The 23,451-nt window shown below is 35.1% G+C and overlaps 1 protein-coding gene across 3 annotated transcripts in view; it reads right to left on the bottom strand.

Moving 5' to 3' along the window:
• poe (E3 ubiquitin-protein ligase-like protein poe) overlaps positions 1-23,451 on the bottom strand; it is an 801,929-nt gene that overhangs the window by 403,112 nt on the left and 375,366 nt on the right. For all 3 annotated transcript variants that reach the window (XM_090405892.1, XM_090405894.1, XM_090405895.1), the window contains exon 31: positions 16,233-16,315. In XM_090405892.1, the coding sequence (XP_090262018.1) occupies positions 16,233-16,315 (83 nt within the window). The remainder of the gene's footprint in view (positions 1-16,232; positions 16,316-23,451) is intronic.

The following is a 23,451-nucleotide window of genomic DNA, read 5'->3' as shown; positions in this document are numbered from 1 at the left end:
TACAGAAGTAAAAAACTAATGATAATTATTTTACACAATTTTGTATGACAATTTCCCATACTTTAGGGATAGTAAGAACGTCGTTGCGGTTTAAATTTGGTCTGTGTAGTAGGGCTTCAGAACTTTCTTTATATAAATGTTCATGTTTATATAAAGATCTATGTAAAAGTTTAGACTTTTCCCAATGGATCCTATGGTTTGGATTTTCAATTCTGTGTTGAGAGAGGCCAGATTTCTGAGGTTTAAAAAGACGAATGTGGTCTTGATGTTCCGAGATGTGTTTCTGAACAGACCTACCTGTCTGTCCAAAGTAAGACAATTTGCATGAGCATGGAATCTCATAAATCAGGCATTATTAAATCACTAGTTTCCAGAGTACACAAATTCTGCTGCTCTGAAGAATCGCTAAACCAAGATTTAGAAGTAATCAAAAATACAGCCATCCTAAATGGATATAATCCTAAAACAACTCAAAAAATCATGTCACTTTCCCACACATCAAACCAGACAAGAAGAAGTCCATAGGATTCCCATACCTTACATCAAAGGCATCTCCGAACGTCTTTCTAAAATTATGAAGAAATACAATTTTGCCACTACTTACAAACCTATCAACCCAAATTTACAACTTGTTACCTTCTCCTAAGGACAAACTCTCACCTTTGATGTTGCCTAGTGTTTATGAGATTCCATGTTCATGCAAATTGTCTTACTTTGGACAGACAGGTAGGTCTATTCAGAAACACATCTCAGAACATCAAGACCACATTCGTCTTTTTAAACCTCAGAAATCTGGCCTCTCTCAACACGGAATTGAAAATCCAAATCATAGGATCCATTGAAAAAAGTCTAAACTTTTACATAGATCTTTATATAAACATGAATTTATATAAAGAAAGTTCTGAAGCCCTACTACACAGACCAAATTTAAACTGCAACGATGTTCTTACTATCCCTAAAGTATGGGAAATTGTCATACAAAATTGTGTAAAATAATTATCATTATTTATTTATTTATTTATTTTTACTTCTGTAACACATTACGCACATTTAATGAGATTCTATTGTAATCATGTGCCCTAACTATATGTTATTCCTATTATTGTTTAAACTACTGTATTGATGATGTCCTAAGATACTTAGGATGAAATATTTACAAGTAAATAATTTTCACTGTGGTTAATACGTGTTTAATTTTAATTAAAGTCATGCATGTTTATTGCAAATTATACAAAAGCAAAACATTAAATGATTTTTCCTTCCAATCTTTATAACTTTTCAATGCATATTTGAATGTATCTTTATTTAGATCAAATGCATTGTTACAAGTGAACAGCAGCTGTTAGCTTCATGGCATCTGTTTATCCATCACATGAACCTCAAAAATGAATTAAACTGATTTTCATAAAATTAATATTCCAGACTGAGGGATAAACTGTTAAGCAATATTAATTTTTTTGTTAAACTTGGATAATAATAGGTATGGTGAAAATACCAGCAGTATTATGTTATATGTAAATTTCCCAAGTTTTTTTTCTGATTTGTTTTGCATGATTCAACAGTATCATAGTTTCTTGGAAATAGATAAGCAAGAATACAGAACTGTTGGTATTAGGCTTATTCATTGCCTCATGCAGAGATGATGGAATTGGCCCCTGGAAATATGATTTTTCATGTCTACAAAGTTATGTGGGGTGAACTTACTCCCAGATTTCTGGGAGTAAATTCACCCCACATAACCCCCCCCTGGTTTTGGGATTATGATTATACCAACATAATCTTAATCATGCTGGATAGTAATGATTTCTTAATATTGCATTAATAATAGCAAAAATGTGCATTGTGGTTTTATGCAGCAAGAGTTTGATGGTTCTATTAGAAATTTTATTCTATTCTTTCTAATAGAATAATCAAACTGATGATTGCCATAATATTAAAAGTATGTTCTCTTTCTCCAAGAGAACATACTTCTGCAGATATAAGGATATAAAAGCCTTAACAGATAGATACTCACTTCTGTTTTACTGGATCTTTGAAAAGTCTAACAGGTCTGGAGGAGTTTTTATTCCCCCCCACTCCTTGGATCATTCTACAATAACTAAAGGCTAAAAAGATGTAAAATAGAGATCTCAAGAATACACCAGAAATACCATGGCTTTGTAATAAGGTAATTTTATAAGCTATATATATATACTCCATCCAATGGAACAGTTAGATGAAGATTCATTCAGGAATTACAGCCATATTTACATGGGGGACCACAACATCATAGCAGCCAGGACTGGAACTGTACTGAAAACTCCATATTAGATAAAATAGGAGGCAAGCCCAGCTATGGAAAAGCAGGATATGCAAAATTAAAAGTATCTCTTGAAATACTCAAATAGCAGACATAAGGAGGTTTACAACCCTTATCTCCAGGTTTACACTTACATGAATTTAAGTACTAATTCCTGGCTTGATCAAATTTATATCTTCTCTTCTCTTATAAACAGAGTAATTCAGATCATAATCCAGTAATATTTAAATTGCACTGCATGATTTAACTTCATGGAAGAAGTAGAAATTGGTTCCGGAACATGGAGAAATCTTCCAAATTGCTTATCAGTCTTTGCAACCAAACTCCAAACCTTATGTTTTCAAATTGGAAAAATGTTATGTGGGACTGGGACACATGGTAAAAATTCAAAGTAGCAGTAAATCAGAACATTACTGAATGGGGGAAGTAACCTACTTTCTGCAAAAGGAAAAAGTTAAAAGACCAGTATAAACAGAAAAGCTGGTTCATAGCAAACTAATGGAATGGCATAGAATGCAGTGGCATCATCAGAAACAACAGCATAGAGATGGAACTCGAAGGCAACAACGAGTCAAAGAAAGAAATTTTAAAAGAATACATCAGCACTTAGTAGCTAGCCTTTCAATTGCAGTCCTCAATGAACAGCCCATTAAATTCACAAAGAAAATATTTTCACTCAAACTTGCAAGGATGGTGATGTCCTTTCAGAAATACTGTTTGAAAAACATCTGTTTCAAGATAACAGCATTCTAGCAACTTGCATACATGGAATATCAATGCCGTTCATGCTCACATCCAAGATGGGATCAACAGACTTATGACAGAAGCTGAAGTCACTACAGCCAGTAAACAATTCCGGACAAGAAAATCCAGGATCTGATGGTCTAGGGATATAATTTTATAGTGAGAACTAGGATTTTATTCTTCCTATTCTAGTTATACTATTTTTTAATTCTTTTCTCTCTGCAGGTCACATACCAAGTGAATTTGTAGTCAGCTATATATTACAAGATCCTTTATCAATAACAGGCTCAAAGTAGAAATGAGATATTAAAAGCACACCAGTATGGAATTCCAGGCCACGACATGGAATTTAATTTGTTCTAGTTAACAGGAAAAGTAGCAAGTAGGTGGGGCCTATTCAAGCATCTCTTTCTCATCTCTTTCTGTTCCACATCTTTCAGCAAACTGGAGTCGGCAAAAGGCTCATCTATTATTAAAGGAACCTATACCAACACAACTAGGCATCTCCTACTCAACTGGTTCCAAAGAGACATGATCAAAATTCAAAACAGAGTCAAGCAAGTTTCCCTCTTAGTCACTTGCTCTTTGCATTGGTTCTGGAACCTTTTTTCTAATAATTCGTTTATTAGAAAAAAATAGTTTGCATATGCTAATAATTGATTTTCCTTCATAGTTGAGTTTCCTCAACTATGAAGGAAAATCAATTATTAGCATATGCAAACAACACAGTAGGTACTTTGATAATAATAATTCACTATACTTTATTTTTGGTATTTTGGAAAAATTTGGCAAAGTTAGTGCAGTAACTATAAATGCTGACAAAATGAAATTAAAGTAATTACTAAAATAAAGAGTCAAAAGGCTTTAGTTCAGCAATGCAAAATTACATAGCAAAGTGGATATTAGATCCAGCATTATTTCAAAGCCAAATGTAGAAACTGAAAGTTTTCTGGTAAACTATGAGTTTACCAGAGAGCTAGTGAGAATACATTCCTTGTGGCCTACTTAAAAGACACAGGCACTGCCCAAGTGTCTATATATTCACCTTTTATTAGTCCATTTTAATAAGGTTTCACTGGCCTGACAGCTGTTTCAAACTGGTTGGTTCTCCTCAGAGACCAGGCAGAAACCTTAAGAGAGCAAAAACTCTTGTTGTATGACAAAAACTTGAAATGTCAAAGAAATGTATTTTTCGTATGCGAACACTCAATCGGTGCATAAAAGTAATTACTAAAAGGCTTCCTTTTGGATCTTTAGCACCCACGGATGACATTGGGATGAAAATGTCAGCTTGACATTTTCATCCCAATAAAGGTCAAAACTGACCTTTGAGTAGTGAGCCTTTCTAAAAAAAAAAAAAAAAAACATTATGGGATATCAAGACAACCGATGTGAAGTCAACAGTCTCTATGTACAAGTAGACTAGTCATGAAGTTACTTTAATATTTATGCTTAGGTATAGGATTAAAACAAAAATATCATTTCTTGTCAAGTACAACAAGAACATCACTTCTGTTTCACATTCTTCAGCAATCCCCTACTCCAGGATTCAATGTGATCACACATACTATGATGACCTAGACAAAGGCTACATAACTTGGAAGAATACTATCCTAAATGCAGCAAAGAAAGGAATCCCAAAGTGCTACAGGAGAAAAGTTATTTCAGCCTACACAAAGGTCCACCAGGAATATATTCAATTGTTATCATCCTCCTAACAAATCTGAACCAAATCTTTCCAGACTATACCATCTAACCATTATCTTAGGAAACATAACCATAACAGGTGTTTGAATAGTGAACACCTGTTATGGGGTTCTGAAGAAATAAATTCAAGAGGAGAAAACCTGAGTAATTTCTTCGATGAAACAGGACTTATAACTCTCAACAGTGAAGAACCCACTGTCTCATTCTTATGGTACAAAAAAAAAGATGCCCTAGATATTACTGCAGTGCTTCTAGATCTTAATGATAAAGATATTTGGTCCGTTTTGAAACCAGTGGGAAGTGACCATAACCTGAACCCAAAAATGATCAGACCCACCCAAAAAAGAAAATATCATGGGAACTTTCAAAAGGAAAATTGGGAAAAATACATGTATGAAGTAAACAAAATGCTGTAAGATCACACATAGCATGATGACCTAGACAAAGATTACATAACTTGGAATAAAACTATCCTAAATGCAGCAAAGAAAGTATTCCAAAGGGTTACAGGAGAAAAGTTATTTCGGACAAAGGTCCACCAGGAACTTGTCAGTAAAATAACTAAAAGAAAAGAATTATTTAACATCTTAAAACTTGGAAGCTCTCTAGAAACCAGGATCGAGTACAATAAGACAAATGCGGAAATTAAACAAAAATATAATATATATTACAAAGAACTAGGTGGCAAGAATTTTGGCACAACTTAAATCCAAGCACTTCAGATACCAAACTTTGGAAACTGATTGCTAATTTACAAAGAAACCTGCCAAAGGCAAGTGAGACTAACATGCTGAAAGAACTGGATGGAAATATCAAAATTGGAGACAGGGAGATTGCAAATACCTTGGTCTTTCATTTGAAAATATAAGCAAACTAGATATGAATACTAGCAAAGCCCATCAAATATCAAAACAGGTTTGAGAGCAGAAAAATGCAGAATTCCCCAAAAGATAAAAACAAATTATTTTGGGATCCATTTACAATATCTGAATTGAGAGATCTCTTGGAGAGAATAGATATAAATAAATCATGTGGACTGGATAACATACAAGGAATTATGATCAAGCATCTTCCTCCCCTAGTCCTAGATTAGCTACTTCGCCTATACAATAATAGCCTAAAACAGGGCTGTCCAACCTTAGGCAATCTGAGGGCCACATCACAATGCGTATCTAGTAATTTCGTGAGCAGCAGAGACACAACCTCGATAGCTGAACAAACAAACAACACTGATTGCGTGTTTGAGTTTCCCCATGAGTGCCTGGAGCATGCGCGTTGGAACAAAACAGTTGTAAGAAAGATTCGTTGACATCTAATATTTGAAAAACACATGGGTATATAGTGATGCAAAAACACCAAATAAAATTTCCAACATCGAGATTATCAATTAGTGATAGAATTAAAATATATTACACATTCAATTCAAATTATTTTATTTTTTCACTCGTGAAAATCAAAACCAACAAATGGGCCGCACAAAATCGCACTGCAAGCCACATGCAGCCTGCAGTGCGCTTTTGGACACTGCAAAAAAAAAAAGACTGGAAAACAGCCAAAATCATACCAATTTTAAAGCTTAACAAATCTCAAGACCAACCAATTTCATTAACTTCAATTCCAGGCAAACTGTTGGAAAAAATGATACTCCAATGTTTGAATTACTATCTAAGCAAAAATAATATACTACCACATTTTCAGGCCACCTTTAGAAGAAATCACTAAACAACCGATAAATTTTTCTACTTAACCCAGTCAATTTAAGATAACTTCTAGAACAAACCTACCAAATTCACCATTGCAGCTTTTATAGATTTTAGCAATGCCTTTGACAAGGCGTAGAGGCAGAAACTCTTTTCCAAACTTTGTCATATTGGAATAGAAGGGAAAGTTCTAAACTGGATTTATGACTTTCTGAGAAATAGAACAATTCGAGTTAGAATAAATAATACCGGGACTCCCTCAAGGCAGCATTTTGAGCCCACTTTTTTTTTTTTTTTTCATCTACTTAAACAACTTAGACAAAAATATAAATAAAGAAACAAAGATAGCTATGTTTGCTGATGATTTGATCCTATTCTCAGCCCATACTTCTAAAAACTTAGAAACAGCAGAAGGTCACTTAAACAAAGCCATTAAAAGTTTATCTATATACTATAAAAATCAAAAAATTCAAAATTAACCCTACTAAATCAGAAATTTGTGCATTTACCATTAATAACCATCTCAGAAAGTGGAGACCAAAGATTAAGCTAAACAATCAACTAATTACATTTAATGAAAACCCCAAATACCTTGGAGTTACTCTGGATCCATCACTAAGCTTCAATAAACATATCAACAATGTTGCAATCAGAGCAAAAAGAAGACTAATATCATGAAGAGTATCTCTGGTAGAGAATGGAGAGCTGATACTAAAACCTTAAAAGTCACATACACCTCTATTATCTGACCCATAATGGAATATGCTTCGCCCATCTGGATGCAAACATCACAAACCAGTTTAGACAAGTTTATAAAAATTCAGAATAATGCAGCAAGAATCACATGTGGACTAAGAAATACAAGTCCTGGAAAAATAGCAGAATTCGAATCCAACCATGGTCCATTAAAAATTAGGTGATTCTCGTGGAAAGGCTTAGACGTTGGTTATACATTCTTACTAAATAGCTTAAGGAAATTACAACGTACAATAGAATATACATTAAAATAAATTTTACACTTCCAATATTTCGGCAACAACATGAAGCACAACACACAGTAAATGAGGAATGAAGCAGGAAGCTATTCTTTCTCCTAAAAGCCCTGATGGTGCCAGTTAGCGGGCAATGTTGGTATTCTTGGCCGATTCAGCTGAAGGTCTTTTGATGTAGGTTTCCCAAATTTGGGAAACCTATCTCAACCAAATTTGTTGCGGTTTGGATTGTTTCTTAGGGTTGAGGCTGATTCCATGAATAGCCTTTCGTATTTGAATTTACTACGGTGCATTATTGTGGCTTTCTTCCACCGTATTCTATGGCAGGTATCCAGCGCATGGTCTGCAAGACCAGAGTGGCTGTATTGGTGAAAACGGATGTAGTCATTGTATTCTGAAATTCTGATATTAGCTGTCCTGCCTGTTTGGTCAAAGTAGGACAGCTTACAACTGCAAGGGACTTGGTATACACCAGGTAGTTTGGTCTTTAGTGGAGCAGATAAGGGATGCCAATTTTTTTTTTAATAAGGTCTGTAACAAGAAGTTAAGTCATGTTTTTTTAGGATTTTTGTAATTTTTTCCGAGGTGCCTCACATATAGGGAATGGTGATGGATTTAGAGTAATCCTTGTTGTGAAGGGGGGGAGGGTAGCCATTGGCTAAGAAAGTGTTTAGAATTTGGTTCAGTTCTGTGGTTAAGGCATTGTCATTGGAACAGATAAGTTTAGCCCTGTTGTGTAGTGTCTTAATGATTCCATACTGTTGTGAGGAGGGGGGGGGGGATTGTTGGTGAATGTATCTGCCTGTATGGGTGGGTTTTCTATAAACTGAGAAAACCAAGGTTCCATCAGGCTGGTGGGTGACTAGTGTGTCTGAGAAAGGGAGGGAGTTTTTTTTTTTTTCTTCCAGGGTGAACTTGATTCTGGGGTGTTGGTTGTTTAAGTGTGTTAGGAAGGAGAGGAGTGCATCAGAGCCATGTGGCCAAATAGCAAACACATCATCAACATAGTGAAGCCATATGGTTGGTTTATCTGGGGCAGAGTTTAAGGTTTCTCTTCAAAAGTCTCCATATAAAAGTTGGTCAAGGGTGGGGAGAGTGGAGAACCTATGACTGTCCCCTCTATTTGTTTGTAGAATTTTCCTTGCCAAACAAAATAGCCTGAGTTCATTGTGAACTGAAATAGGGCTGTGATATTGGGAGGAAATTTAGCTTGGATTACCTCTAAGGATTCTTTGAGTGGGACATTTGTGAATAGGGAGGAGACATCAAAACTGACCGTTACGTCAGTGTGTTTGAGTGTAAGGTTTTCTATGCTAGCTTTGAAGTGGGCTGAGTTTTTTATGTGTGAAGATGTGTGTTGCCAGTATAGTGTGAGGGCTTTGGCCAAATGTTTAGCTAGTTTGTATGTGGGGGAATTAATGTCATCCACTATGGGACGTAATGGCACATTTTCTTTATGTATTTTTAGGAGTCTGTATATATGGGGGGGGGGGGGGTATGGAGTTAAACGGTTTAAATTTGTTACTGACTTCTACAGGCCAAGAAGTGGCCTTCTTAAGGAGCCTGTGGAGTTTTCTAATTTGTGAGTTGGTGGGATTGTATTCAAACAAATTCGAATACAGTAGATCTAACAATAGAGTATTCAGCTTACCTGTGTAATCCCTTTGGTTAAGTAATACAGTGGCGTTCCCTTTATCTGCTTTGGTGATTATTATTTCCTTGTTTTTCTTTAATTCTTGCAGAGATTTAATTTCCTTATTGGGCATGTTGGTTTTGCTTTGGTCAGAACACAAGCCACATCCAGTCTAATATCGTTGGCAACGTGGTTTGGAAGGTGTCGTATCCCACATTCAATTTGTATCATAATGCATTCAGCAGGTATTCTTCTGGGCGCAAAAGCTTGGCCACGTGAGAGAGCGTCGAGTGCTTCAGGTTTCAAACTAATTGATGAAAGGTTGAGTACTGTGTCGGTAGGAAGTTGTGGTTTGGAGTTAGAGTTCTTTTTTAAATTCTCAAATTTTTTGATGTGTCGTTCCTGTACTTTTTTATTGTACGGCAATATTGTATGAATATACGTACGATTTAAAAATCTATGGTCAGTTTATCTATAAGTCTTATATTTTTTGATAGTACTCTCTATTATTTGAGCACCACCTTGTATGATACTCAGATCATTCGTGTTTCAAGATCTTTAACCAGTGCCTGAAACACTGATCTCGTTGCCACTAGAATGGAAAGGAGAGCAGTGTGAATACAAATTGCAAATTTTGATGCCATCAAAATGCAGTCCCTCTCTCTCTCATCTCCAGAAAGAAAAACCATGCGTCTCTCTCTCCTTCCCTCCTCACTTTTGACAGTATTGTTCAGTTTTCTCTTCTTGGGTTCTCTCACATTTAATCTATGCTGGTATCAATACATCAGATCCATAGCCTCTTCAACCTCCAAAAAACTTGGTATGCTTTTTTTGTTCCAGGCAGCACTTCTCTCCTGCTCAACTCCAGACACTTTATAAAGCTCAGACCTGCCCGACCTTAGAATACTATTCCCACATTTCAGATAGTGTACCTAAGACCTCCCCTTAGAATGCTTGATTGTGCATAGAAGCAAGCAATTGGCTAAATTGATGACCCCTCCCCCCCAAGTCCCTCACCGATTTCCTCCAGTCACTTTCCCATAGATACTCCGTTGCTGCAATATGCTTTTTCTGTAGGTCAATGGGTGCTGCTCCACTGAACTGGCAACTGCCATCAATTCACTCTCCTCTACTCATATTTGAACACAAGCAACTGCTAGTTGGCACTCATATACAGTTCATTTCCAAACTCATTAACCAACTTCTCATCCTCTACCTTCATTCACCTCTGTTTTGCAATAGTCTTTCTCATACTGTTTTCCTGAGTGATTACAATCTTCAAGTCTTCAAAAAAACACATCAGCAAATTCCTTTCTTTCTTCTAACCTTTTGCCCACACATGGCACTGTCTTGGCATAGGTTTTGGGACCTATCATGTGTTGGGCTGATATATATTAAATGTTTATATATCTAGGGCTACTAACAGACCTGCCATCATGCAGGTATAGGCAGAATATTTGTTGCTGAAAACTGACTGGATTTCATGGAGGTTTGGCATACTTCACATCACTGGTGGCTAGGACATCATTTCCATCAGTGTTTACACTTCTTTAATCTTAGACACTGCAATCATATTCTTCTTGGCTATCTGGAAAAGAATGTCTTCATGCCCCCCCCCCCTCCCTTTAGGTCCTTATTCTAAGCAAGAAGAATAAGTCAATTCAAAGTATGAAGTATGTAACTCTCTCTCTCTCACACACACACAGTTTTAATTTATATCACTGAGTATGTGGTCAGATAGTTGTTTGCAATCAGAGTATGGCACATTTAACCTACTAGTGATCATACTTCCAGAAGCTGATATTTGAAGGACACTGTTATCTTGAGCATAAGATATAAACAGAAATTTTGGGAGACATGGCGATTATGTGGCCAATGACTGGTGTTTCTCTAGAGCATGTTTTTGTTAGAATCCACAATGTGTCATTTTTGTCTGTAGAAAGTTTGTTTTAGTTATAATTAGAAACACACTATTGACTATTTTCAATATGATTATATACTACTAACAGTATAGAAGTGAAATGCACAATGAGATGAAATGAGACTTCTCATTTCATCTCATCTCATTCAAATCAATTCAGATGCAAACCATCCTTCTTGTATAAGTCCTTTTGCTTATCAAACTCACTTCACACATCCATACAACTCCACACCATTCCTCATGTATAATCTATGCATAGAGTCATTCGATATGATTGTCCTCCTTCTCAGCTCTACTCTGTCAGACCGTGGCAACAGACTCACTATCTTAACTCTCTCACTCTTTTCTTTTGTCGCTTCCAGTAATTCTTTCATGTCCTCTCTCGTGCCATACTTTTTTCCTTTTAAATCATTTGTTCCAGCCACTACGATAATTTCTTTCACCCTACCCTTTTGTGCTCTAAATAGCCTCACTAACATCATTAATTTTTGCACTCGGAAAGCACAATTTTGTCAAACTTTTGTTGATCATACATTTTATGATCAAATCACCATACAACACACGCTCCTTGATTTTTCTTTCTCTCTTGATCAAACCCTCATTTCTCTGATCACACTCTTCTTTCTTTCTGTTATCAACTGACTCACTCCCAGAAATTTCTCATAATTTATCACTTGAGAAGTTTCCAATGGATTTCTTTCTTATTTAAGTATCAGAGTAAGAAAATTGTAGGACAGCAATTCAGTAGTAAAGATTTTAACAGGAATAAAGTAATGTAAACTAATCTAGCTACAAGATAAATCAAGGGAATGAGGTCATACAAATAAAAAAAATTTCTACTGACAGAAATAAGAGTTGGCTTTGCTATGAGAACAATTAGAAAATTCCATCATGCAGGACTCATATTAGATGTTTACATTTTAACAGTGTGAGTATACTTTGGGATTGTGAGATTCACTGAAGTGCAAGTGTTTGATTAACAGAAGTTATTTCTTGCCCTTTCTTATATGCTTACACAGTGATCATAATAGATTATAAAAAATTATGGAGACAACTACTGTGTTAGAGCAAAACTTTAGTTTAATATAAACCAAAATGAACACTTGACGTTTCGACCTTCATATCACAGTCATCATCTGGAGCATACACATATATACAAAGAAACAAGCTGCACTAAAATCTACGTGGTTTGCTAAAGTTACTGACCAGTTGTTACAACAATTATTGGACTGACCTCTGGTGGGAAAAAAAAAAACACCTTTACTACATCAAAGCCAGAGTCCTATTATCTCTTCTTCTTCTTGAGCTTCACGAACCCTTAAGGTTCTTAGCTGCAAGCACCACAGTTCTCCATTTTTTCCAATCTTTAGCCAACTCCTTCCAGTTTTACAGCTTCAGCTCTTTCATGTTCATTTCAATGCTATCCATTCACCTTCAACAGGGTCTTCCTCTAGGATGTCTTCCATTTGGGTGATGTAGAAAGGTTCTCCTCACTAGCCTGTTATCCTCCATTCTTTCCAGGTGACCTAACCATCTCATGCGACTTGCTCTGATTTCATTTATTATTAGTGGCTTCTTATAAAGTTCATAGAGTTCTTAATTTGTTTGCCTTTTCCATTCATCTGTCACAGGATCTTTCACTGGACCAAATATTTTTTTAAAGATTTTGTTTTCGAAGCGTTGTAATTGATCTTCATCAGCTTTTGTTATATTCCACGTCTCTGCACCATATAATACGACTGGTCTAATTAGCATTCTGTAGGTATTTATTTTAGATTCATATGACATGTTTTTAGATGAGAGGAGGTGCTGAAGTGAGAAATGATTTCTTATCTGCATGGATTCTCATCTTTATTTCTGTTTGGATCTTATTATCTTTAGTTATTATAGAGCCTAGATATTTAAACTGTATTGAGTTTTTCAATATCATATCAGCAAATTGAATAGTCGATGGCTTATTGAGATCATTATGTCTAGATACTTTTAAATATTCTGTTTTATTTTGGTTAATATTAAGACCTATTTTTTCGGAAAAGGTTTTAAGGATTATAAAAGTTTCAGGTATATCATCTGCACTTTCTGCTATAACATCAAGATCATCTGCATACTGCAGTAATAATAAAGAGCATGACACAGTACTTTTCATTGTTTCTCTAATTACTTTTTCTAACGCTATGTTGAATAGTATAGGTGATATTGCATCTCCTTGTTGTAAACCTGTGGAGACATTGAATGGAGAGAAATATGTTGTTAGCAAGGACTCTATATTGATTTTCCTGTACACACATTTTAATCAATCTGAATAGTTTTTTTTTCATCATCATCATCATCATCATCATCATCAAATTCCTGTCATGTACCCTCAAGGGGTGTACAGGATATGACAGTACTACATGAAAAAATTACATCATTACTAACTTCCTATCTACAATTTTCCTCCAAATCAGTCTGTTACTTGTCAAGACTCTAACATTATCAGATCTTATATTTCTATCATCTAAGGCACTTTGTACCGTATCAATCCACCTATATCTTGGTCTTCCTCTGGGTCATTTTCCTGCCAACCTGGCAGAGAACACTTGTTTTGCTAATCTTTCCTCTCCCATTCTATTTAAATGACCATACCACCTGAGATTAGCTCTGCTAACGCATTCCTGGATGCTGACAATGTCAAGTTCTTTCCTAATATCCTCATTTTTAATATGATATTGCCATTGATGCCATCTGTTCACGCCTCGAATCTTTCTCAGGACTCACATATCTGCGGTCTCTAATCTTTGGTCAAGTGTTTTACTTCTGACCCAGCTCTCAGATCCATAAGTTAAAACTGGTTTGAACACTGTCTTGTATACAGCTAATTTAGTCTTCCGACTAATTTCTCTCTTACTCCATAGTTTTTTTTTTTTGTATTCCAAATTCCTTTAAGATATTCCATAGACTTTCTCAATGTATATTATCATATGCTTTTTGGAAGTCAATGAAGAGATTATGACTTTCTTTATTGTATTCCCAATTTTTCCCTAGAATTTGTCTCAAGGTAAAAAGGTGATCGATTTCTTCTGAATCCTGCCTGATATTCTCCAAGAATCTTCTCTGCATATGGTATAATTCTTTTTAGGATAATAGACAGGATTTTGCAACTAGCATTTAAAAGTGAGATGCCTCTATAGTTTTCACATTTCCTTTTATTGCCTGTTTTTTTGTGGATGGGAATTATTATTGACTCTTTCCAGTCTTATGGCAGTTTTTCATTATTATCTATTAGGTTACAAAATTAAATTACGCTGGAGAGCAACATGTTTATATACATATAAATACAAACTAAATCCTAAACTATGCTGAAAACTAAGTAGGCTGAATATGTGCCATTCAAATTCTTGGAATTTTTATGCCACCATTTCTTGTTGAGATTAGGGTGGTTAATCAGAATTTCACAGGCTTCTTTAAATTTTCTTTCATACCAGGTTTTTGTATGATGTAAAGAGCAGGTACTTTTCCAATCAATTTGGTGTAGGATGTTGAGAACGTGATTTGAAAGGCCTGCTTCACCAAAATTGTTATATTTAATGTCTTTTGTGTTCTTATTCACATATAGGGATTGTACATCCAGTTTCACCAATATAAGGTAAGTTACAGGTGGAAAGAATATTTCTGTAACCTACTAAATGAGGAGAATCCAAGAGAGAGGTTTGAGGATGGAGAGGCAAACAAGGGACTGGTGCAGGACATAAGTAGAGAGGAAGTGGATTGGGTACTGAGAAAAATGCAGAATGAAATGGGAAAGAGTAATTGAAGGAAGGATATGGTGGGAAACAAAAATTGGTGAGGAGCAGTTTGGATTTATGCCAGGAAGAGGGACAATGGATGCAATATTTGCGCTAAGGCGATTGATGGAGAAATATAGGGAGATGCAAGCGGAGCTGCATATGGTGTTTATAGATCTGGAAAAGGCATACGACAGAGTGGCCAGACAGGAGGTATGGAGGTGTATGAGGAAGAAGGGGGTGTCGGAAAAGTACATGAGGTTGGTGAAGGAGATGTATGAGGGAACGAAGACTCAGGTCAGGTCTAGTGTCGGCATGACAGAGGGGTTTCCCATTGTCGTAGGGCTACACCAGTGGTCAGCTCTGAGCCCCTACCTCTTTGACCTGGTCATGGATGTACTAGTGGAGGATATCAAGAAGGAGGCACCATGGTAGTCAATAGAATGGTGAAATCATTGCAGTTAGGAACATGGTAGATGCAGCAAATGAAGGCAATAAAGTGAGGTAAGGAAATCTTGAGATAAAATAATCAACATGAAGGGAGTTCCTATTTAGAGTAACTTTACAATATAGAAGAAAAACATGAACTATAAAAAATAAAAATTAATTCCCACTGCAGAAATGAAATTCTTAAGAAAAACAGATGAATATACTATGCAGGCCCACAAAGAAATAAAGTCTCTAAATATAAAACCAATTAATAAATACATTAGTATATGGAGACAACATTTAAACTGAATGGATAATAGCAGACTTGCTGCATAGTTATAAAATAAATGGAAAAAGAATGGAAGACCAAGAAAGTCATGGTATGATATTAAAACAAGCCACATACTCAATTTGGTTGTTTTGATAGTAGTTAGTTATTGCTGCAAGCAGCTGATTTATAATGTTTAGATTCTTGAGTATGGTCCACAGTTTGTTCTTCCTTAACACTCTGTGTTAAGGAACAAACACAGAGGGTTTGTTGTCATTAATGAAGTCATTAACTTCACATTAATTGCCTGTATACAAATAGCCTAAGTAATGAAAATACTCCATGTCCAAACTTTGTTTCTTACACTTGGATAAAGGATTAAACAAGAATATAATTTCTTGGCATTTTTAATTTTCTTTCATATCAACTACATGTACTCTGAAACAGTTTTCCCCTAAGGACCACAACCTTCAGCTGTTCAAAAAACATATCATCAGGCTCCTTCTTCCTTCTTGACCACACACACAGAATTAATGTGCTATATGGTCTTATAACCTCATGTGTATGGGATGGATAAAAATAAATAAACAAATAGCATGAATACAGGATATTGATGATTAAAAAAAGAGGATAAGACCAAAAAAACATTTATCTTCAAACTTTAATATTCACGACAATGAATAAGCTTCCTGTTTTGCAAAACAGGAAAGTTAAATGTTGTATATGAAATATAGCCAAATGTATTCCAGAGTCATATAATTCAGATGTACTATACCTTTCTAAATGAAATCTAAGGGCACCAACCACATCAGCCATATAGGATAGCAAGTAGCATGTAGATTCCATCATTATTTGATGCTATGAAGATAAAAAAAAAAGAGATATGAAATAGATATAAACTGTTAATTATAATATAAATAACCATTTATAGTTAAACACTATTCATCATGTGGTAGACCTTTATTGGGGTCTCATCAGTGGGAGACCTCAATAAAGGTCGAAACCAGTCTGGGTATTGACCCTTCCCATAATGCATAGCATTATACATACCCACGAGGATATGTGCTTTGCATTATGGAATTATGGAATACTAAGGCAAGTGATGTGAAGTCATTAGCTTCTATATACAAGTTGCCCCAATCCTGAAAATACTTCAGACACAAACTTTGCACTTGAAGTGTAAGCAACACTTAGATAAAGGATTAAAACAGAAAAACAGCAACAAAATAATTTAATTTTGTTATTTTTTAAACTTGGATAAAGGATTAAACAAAGCATATAATTTCTCAGTATCTTTAATTTATTGTATGCAGCTAGTTTAGTGTTTTGCCTAATGCTCTCTTATTCCATATAAAGTTAATCAATTGCTTCTCTGCCATACTAGCTTTTGTCTAGTATGGCAGATTGTTGTCTATTTCCATTTTGTTGAGAAGACCTATAGTACATAAAGACGATGTGGCTATTCTGCAGAATGATTTGAATTGGCTGTCATAATGGTTTTTCTTTTAATGTAATTAAAAGAAAAACCATTATCCTTTGACCTTTAAAAAGCAACTTTGGATTGAAAAAGTTTCGTCTGTGTATTCTATTCAAGGGGTTTTGTTGCTGGAAATTGATGAGGCCAAGGATTTAGAAGTTATGGTTGAAAGGGAACTGAAGTTTAGAGGTCATATTGAAAAAAATTTGCAAAACAGCTCATATTACTTGGATGCTCAAAAACAGGCTGACTAGTAGAGGACAGAAAAGTCATTATTCCTCTTTATAAGACTCTGATACAATCACATCAGACTATTGTGTTCAGATTGATCACCTGGGTTTCTTGAAGATGTGAAGGTGGTTGAGAGGATTCAGAGGCAAGTAACCAAGATGGTTGCAGAGCTGTGGAATGTTACATATTAGGATAGTTTGAAGATTTGTGAGTTACAAAAATTAGCAGACAGAAGGAAAACAGGTGATGATAGAAACTTTAAAGCTGTTAAAAGGATTTTATAGAATGAAGGTGGGGAACTTTTTCAGTATATGGCACATAGTGACAGAACAAGAAGTATCATCGGAAGTAATTTCAGTTAGCAAGAATGTGAAATCTAGATTTTTTTCCTACAAGAGTGATGAATAAGTGGAATGGGTTGCGTGAGGTGGTTGTCAGTTCATTGGTGAATCAGTTCAAGGATAGATATGGGAGGCATGGTGTTAATAATGCTTAGTTTCTTATTACTATAGTGAATTTGGTTATATTGTGAGAGGTATGATAGGTATATTGTGAACAATGTTACTGGGTCCCCCCACAGTGAGTGTTTGGACTCCATGGAGATACCCGTTAACAATAATAATAATTTAATTTTGCCAGCTTCACTAAAAAATTGTTGTATAACATTTTGGATATTTAAGCAAAACTGTTCTATAGGTTCTCCAATCAGGATGAAGCTTTCCTTTTATTGTTAATTTTCATGATGTCAAATTTCTTACATGCAGTTATTCAATTTATTCAAGGAATCCTGCTAACTCATACTGGATTAGTTAAAAGTATAACATCATCTACATAAAGCAAAAAGTTCAGGCTGATATATATATATGAATGATATCAGTTTAAATGCTACTTTTCTTCATAATGAGATCCATAAGATAGTAAATAATAGTGGTGCCATGCAGCCTTGTCATATATCTGATTTTATATCCAATCATTTTCCTGTGTACTTCTTCAATTATAACTTCTGACATACATACTTTAATATACTTTATTATTATTATCATTCTTGACACCTCCAAAGAGTCCGAAGACTCATCGCAGGAGGACACCTACAATTGTCTCAACCACTACACCGAATTATCTTCATCAATGCCATCTACCACCCACATCCACCACCACCACCACAACTGGTATTCTATGTCTGTAAATTGCGTGTGTTCTGAAGGGCTGATTTGTCTGTATGCGGGATGAAAAAAAACCTGAGTTTCCGGGAGAAAAAACACTGCTACCTCTGTATGAGATCGGCTAACTCACTCATTCTTCTCCAAGTTTCTCATCTACAGTTTTTCTTAGTATATTTTCTAGTTTGCATGCATAAAACTATGCTGAAACACTCAGCAAGGAAATGCTTCTGTAATTATTCTATTCAGTTTCATTTCTCTTTTTATAGAAGGCTACTATGAGAGCAGTACTGAAATCATCCAGAATTCAATCAAATCATATATTCTAAGTAATGCAGTTTAGGACACTATAAAACTATGAAGGTATAAACTTTCATACCTCTATATTTGGACATTTTTTTTTGTCAAACATCATCTATTCCAGCTGCATTTTCACATTTCAGGTTTCTGACGACTATATATGTACTTCTAAAAAACTTTCCTTCTTCTAAAATTTTCTACCACCACTCTGTAACTTACTGTTTCATTTAATAATATTTAAAAGTAATTACTCCAAACATCTGGAATATCTTTAGTTTTCATTGTCATCATCTTTACCATCTTTAATTCCTATTATTATCTGAGACCTTCAGATATTCATTCAAGGACTCATTGAAGTAGGCTATATATCCCAAAATAGCTGTCATACCTACCTTCTTCTAAATTCATGCATACTAGTGATGTCTAGTTCGCATTATACGTGATGATATACGGTAAACTAAATTTATTATAGTCTAACCAAGTGTAAAATAAACTTCCAACATCTTTCTCTAAATCCAGAGTAATTTAATAATAAGGTGGTACACTGGTTGGCAAGTCGTATAGGTAAATATAAACTCTCCATTGCTTCTGACTTAGTATCACCACTGTGGGTCTGCCTCCCACTGACGAGACCTCAATAAAGGTTGAAACCCGTTTGGGTAATGGGCCTTCCCTTAATGCATAGCAGTATACATGTTTGCAAGGAGATGTGCTTTGCATTATGGGAGATACTGAGACAAGGAGTGATGAGAGCTTGGTCCACCTTTGCTCCAGGTTGCCAAGAGACCTTACCTCAGTCCTGAAGATATTTTCAGGCGCAAACTTTATTTGCTTACACTTGGATAAAGGATTAAACTAAATTCATTATAGTCTAACCAAGTGCAAAATAAACTCCAATATTAGCTTTGTTATTTTCTCTAATTTTTCCTAAAACATTTCATACTCTGTTGTTTCGATCTCCAACAAGGACCAACTTTTCCTTTTTGGTTGTGAGCTGTCTTCTGTAGTGCCTCAAAAAATTCCACCTTCTGCCTGACCATAGGTACAAATAAATCTTACTGTCCAGTTCACCATTCTGCCTGCCATTCACAAAAATTATCCCCATATTTAGTGTTGAATACTAAGGCTACTTCTTTTCCCTGACCTTTATTGCCCAAATATAACATTTTGCTTAATATCTAACTTGCTGAAATGTTCATTATTGGAGGAAAAAATGAAACAGCTTGAAAACCAAAACCTAGAGATGGAATGGCAAAAATGGAAGAAAACTACTAACTGATTTTGACAAAGATCTGCTATAAGGAGGATGATGTTAAAGCATCTTTAGAAAAGAAGCAATCATACTGAAAGTTTCAGTCAAATAATTTAACATGTGTCCTGAGAGAAAATGTAAGAAAATTAAGTTGTGAAAAAGTCAAAAGTGTTAGGAAGATTATGGGAAAAGTACAGAAGATAAATATGAAAGTGGGAAAATGTTCTGGAGACTAACAAATACTAAGTAATGGAAAAAAGAGTACTGTGAAAGGAATCAAATGTCAAAAAGGGAATATAAAAACTAAAAATTAAGGAAATTGTTCATATTTCAAAATTTGTTAAATGAGATAAGCTGTGACAGAAGTGTGGTAACAAATATCTAGGAAGAATGCAGTTATGAGTATAATAATCTGGTATGTATGCTTAGATGTTGTTTAGTCAAGAAGACACACATCTAGAGATAATAATTAAGATTAAAATTATTTAGCTAAATAAGTCGAGCTTAAGCTAATTACTACAGTCCTAAATGATTAATTACTTAGGACAGTAGAATTCCATTTCATACTCAATCTGTGTTTGTGTATCTGCCTTCCTTTTAAAGTACCTACATACATATGCTCAGTATATTTTTTGTGCCCACAAAGATGCCTTATTAAGTAGCATTTTTCCTTGGTTACCAAGGCATTTTCATGAGCATTTAATTAGCTAAATAAATTTAGTTAGTTAATTATCTCTAGATGTGTGTTTTCTCTACTAAATATCAGCTTGAAACATGAGTACATTTCAGTAATGGAATGAGAAAAAAGCTGTTAAAATTCAAAAATATGGAAAGGCAGCAGACACACATGATATAGCCCAGAAATGCCAGAAATGCTCAAATATAAAGGTATAAATGCTTTATATTGTCTCCAAACCTATGGTCCATGTTGCTACTTTTATAATTTTCAATAAGTTTGGAGACAATATAAAGCATTTATATTAATATAAGTAAGCAAAGCTAAATTGTTATGGAGCATCCTTCAATCAGAACATGTTTTTTGACTGCAGCTCTTTTAAATTTAGGGAGTACTAAAAATATTAATAAAATCATCATAACTCAGTATTATTGCCTACCTTTCCTGTATTTGGCAATAGCAATCTTTAGAAGTGAAGGTGTAAATGCAGATGGTGATAAACAAGTGTGATATGGATGATAAGTAAAATGAGGAGATAAACCTTCAAACAAAAAATTATAAAACCTGAAAAGATTAAATTACTCTCGATACTTCTATAGATTGCATTTCTTTTTACGGATGTTATGTTCACAATGTACTGTGTATTAAGAAAAAACAAAACATTTTAGATTTAAAAACATCCTTTAATAACAGACTGCATTTCACTGTACAACATGAAGAATAAATAATTCCATAAATTTCTTAATTTAATGCTCATCAGATCAGGGAATAATGTTCATACAAAAATTTATCATAAACCGACCACCAACATATGGAACTACCTATGCTTTGATTCTTACCACTCCTACACTGTTAAAAATCGGTTGCACTCTCTCAGTTCAATAATGCATACAAATACACCACAGTTCATGGACATTTAAACTAGTAAATTACTCACCTAAAGCAGATTTTATTAAACCACGTGTATCCCAACAATTAATAAATTATGTAAGTTCAACAACAAAAATGAGTTTCCAACCCTCAAGAGAAAATACATATTTATTATAATAAAATTTAGAAATTTCCATACATAAAAAACGTATATCATGCTATAAAACATATATTTAAATATTCCAATTATAAATTCTAGAAGATCAGTTGCTAGCGACAAAGAAATGCAGCACCGAATAACGACAATACGTATGAAAAGAGTAATCATAATGGGGGACTTTAATTATCAAAACATTGAGTAACAGTAAAATCGCAAGAGAAGAATGAAACTGAATTTATTGAGCTGTTGCGAGACAACTTCCTCAAGCAAGCATCAGACAGAAGGAACTTGCGTTCAAAGAGTTAGATTATATTATCATGTCTGGGGGGGGGGGGGGGAGTTCAGGGTTAAGAATTAAGTATTCTGCCACGGGTTAGTGACAGTGATCATATGGTAGTCACTTTGGAAGTAATTAAGTTTATGAATGTTGAATTCAAAAAAACTGATATGTTGAACTTCATAGCAGGAAATTAGGGACAACTGAGGTAGCATATTATTATTATTACATCACACCTCCAGGGAGTCCAAAGACTCATTGAGGGGAGGGCATCAACTCTACAACTCTTCGTCTTACTACTCCACCAACCTTCATCATCTAACACCAATGCAATCTACCGCCGACTGCCACCACTAGTACTTTCACAGACAGTCACAAACATCCATGGCGGGATTCGAACCCACAGCCTTTTGGCTGGAGAGCAGATACGCTAACCACTTGGCCAACCAGGCTGGCTAGATTCTGCACCATGGTATTGGTGTTGGATGGAATAAATATTGGCAGTGCATGGAAAACTTTTTTGTAAAAAAAAACACAACTGATGCAATATCAGAATGTGTCCATAGTTCGAAGAATAAATAGGGTAGGAGTGAAATGGATGTCTAAATCATATTAAGCAAGAGATTCATAAGAAAAGGATAATGTAGAAGGAATATTGCTGATGATGGAAAGATAGGCAAGTGGTAAGCCATGTGGTCTGGTCTTCTGGCTTCCATTGTGATTCTGATATATTGGAGAGAGAGTGCAAAGGAGAGGTGTTAAAAATGATATCAGGATTGTGGAATACTGATTATGAAGACAGAGTGAGAATTTGTAGAATGCAGACACTAGCAAACAGGAGAAAGAGGAGTGATATGATTGAGACTTATAAACTTCTGAAAGGGTCATACAGGATTTCAATTGATGGAATTTTTCAATTTATGAAGGGTAGGGGAAATGACAGGAGGGCATCCTTGAAAGCTGAGAATGAGTGCCGGATTTTTCTCTCATAGGGTGGTGCATGATTGGAATGGACTGCCATTACATGTTGTGAGTGCAAGTAGTGTGAATGAATTCAAGAATAAGTATGATAGCTGGTGTATGTAGTATGAGGCCTCTCTTGGTGAGTCTCTGACTCCCTGGAGGTCTCTCTTAATAATAATAATATCATGTGCACAAGGATGTCGCCTGTTATGAAAATTATAAACAGCAGGCCAGAAGAGTCACAACCATTTTGTTGAAAGCTAAGTCTGAGTATAAAAAAAAAACTGGCTCTGCAGACTAAAGATAAACTAAAAGAATTGTATTGCTACGCTAAAAGTAAAAGAAAGAATGAATATGAAAGAATTACTCTACTGAATTCATATGGTGTGAGAGTTATAGAAGCGGTTGTTCAACTAATGAGCACCTATTTCGCTAAAAGCTATCAACCTGGTATATGTAATGTTGTGCTCATTGCACAAACCTGTTCAATAAATGAGGAAACTCATGTGTATGAGAAGGAAGTACTAGAGTTGTTGCACAAACTGAATAAGAATTCAGCAATAGAGACTGCTGGGATATCAACAGAGATGCTAAAAGAGGGTTCAGCTCAATTGGCTATATGCTATAT

The sequence above is a fragment of the Typopeltis vanoorti genome, chromosome 15 (assembly GCF_054136105.1).
Source record: "Typopeltis vanoorti isolate ZY-2024b chromosome 15, IOZ_Tvanoo_1.0, whole genome shotgun sequence".
Classification (NCBI taxonomy): domain Eukaryota; kingdom Metazoa; phylum Arthropoda; class Arachnida; order Uropygi; family Thelyphonidae; genus Typopeltis; species Typopeltis vanoorti.
The sequence above is the reverse complement of the archived record's forward strand: the minus strand, read 5'-3'. Positions and strand labels throughout refer to the sequence as shown.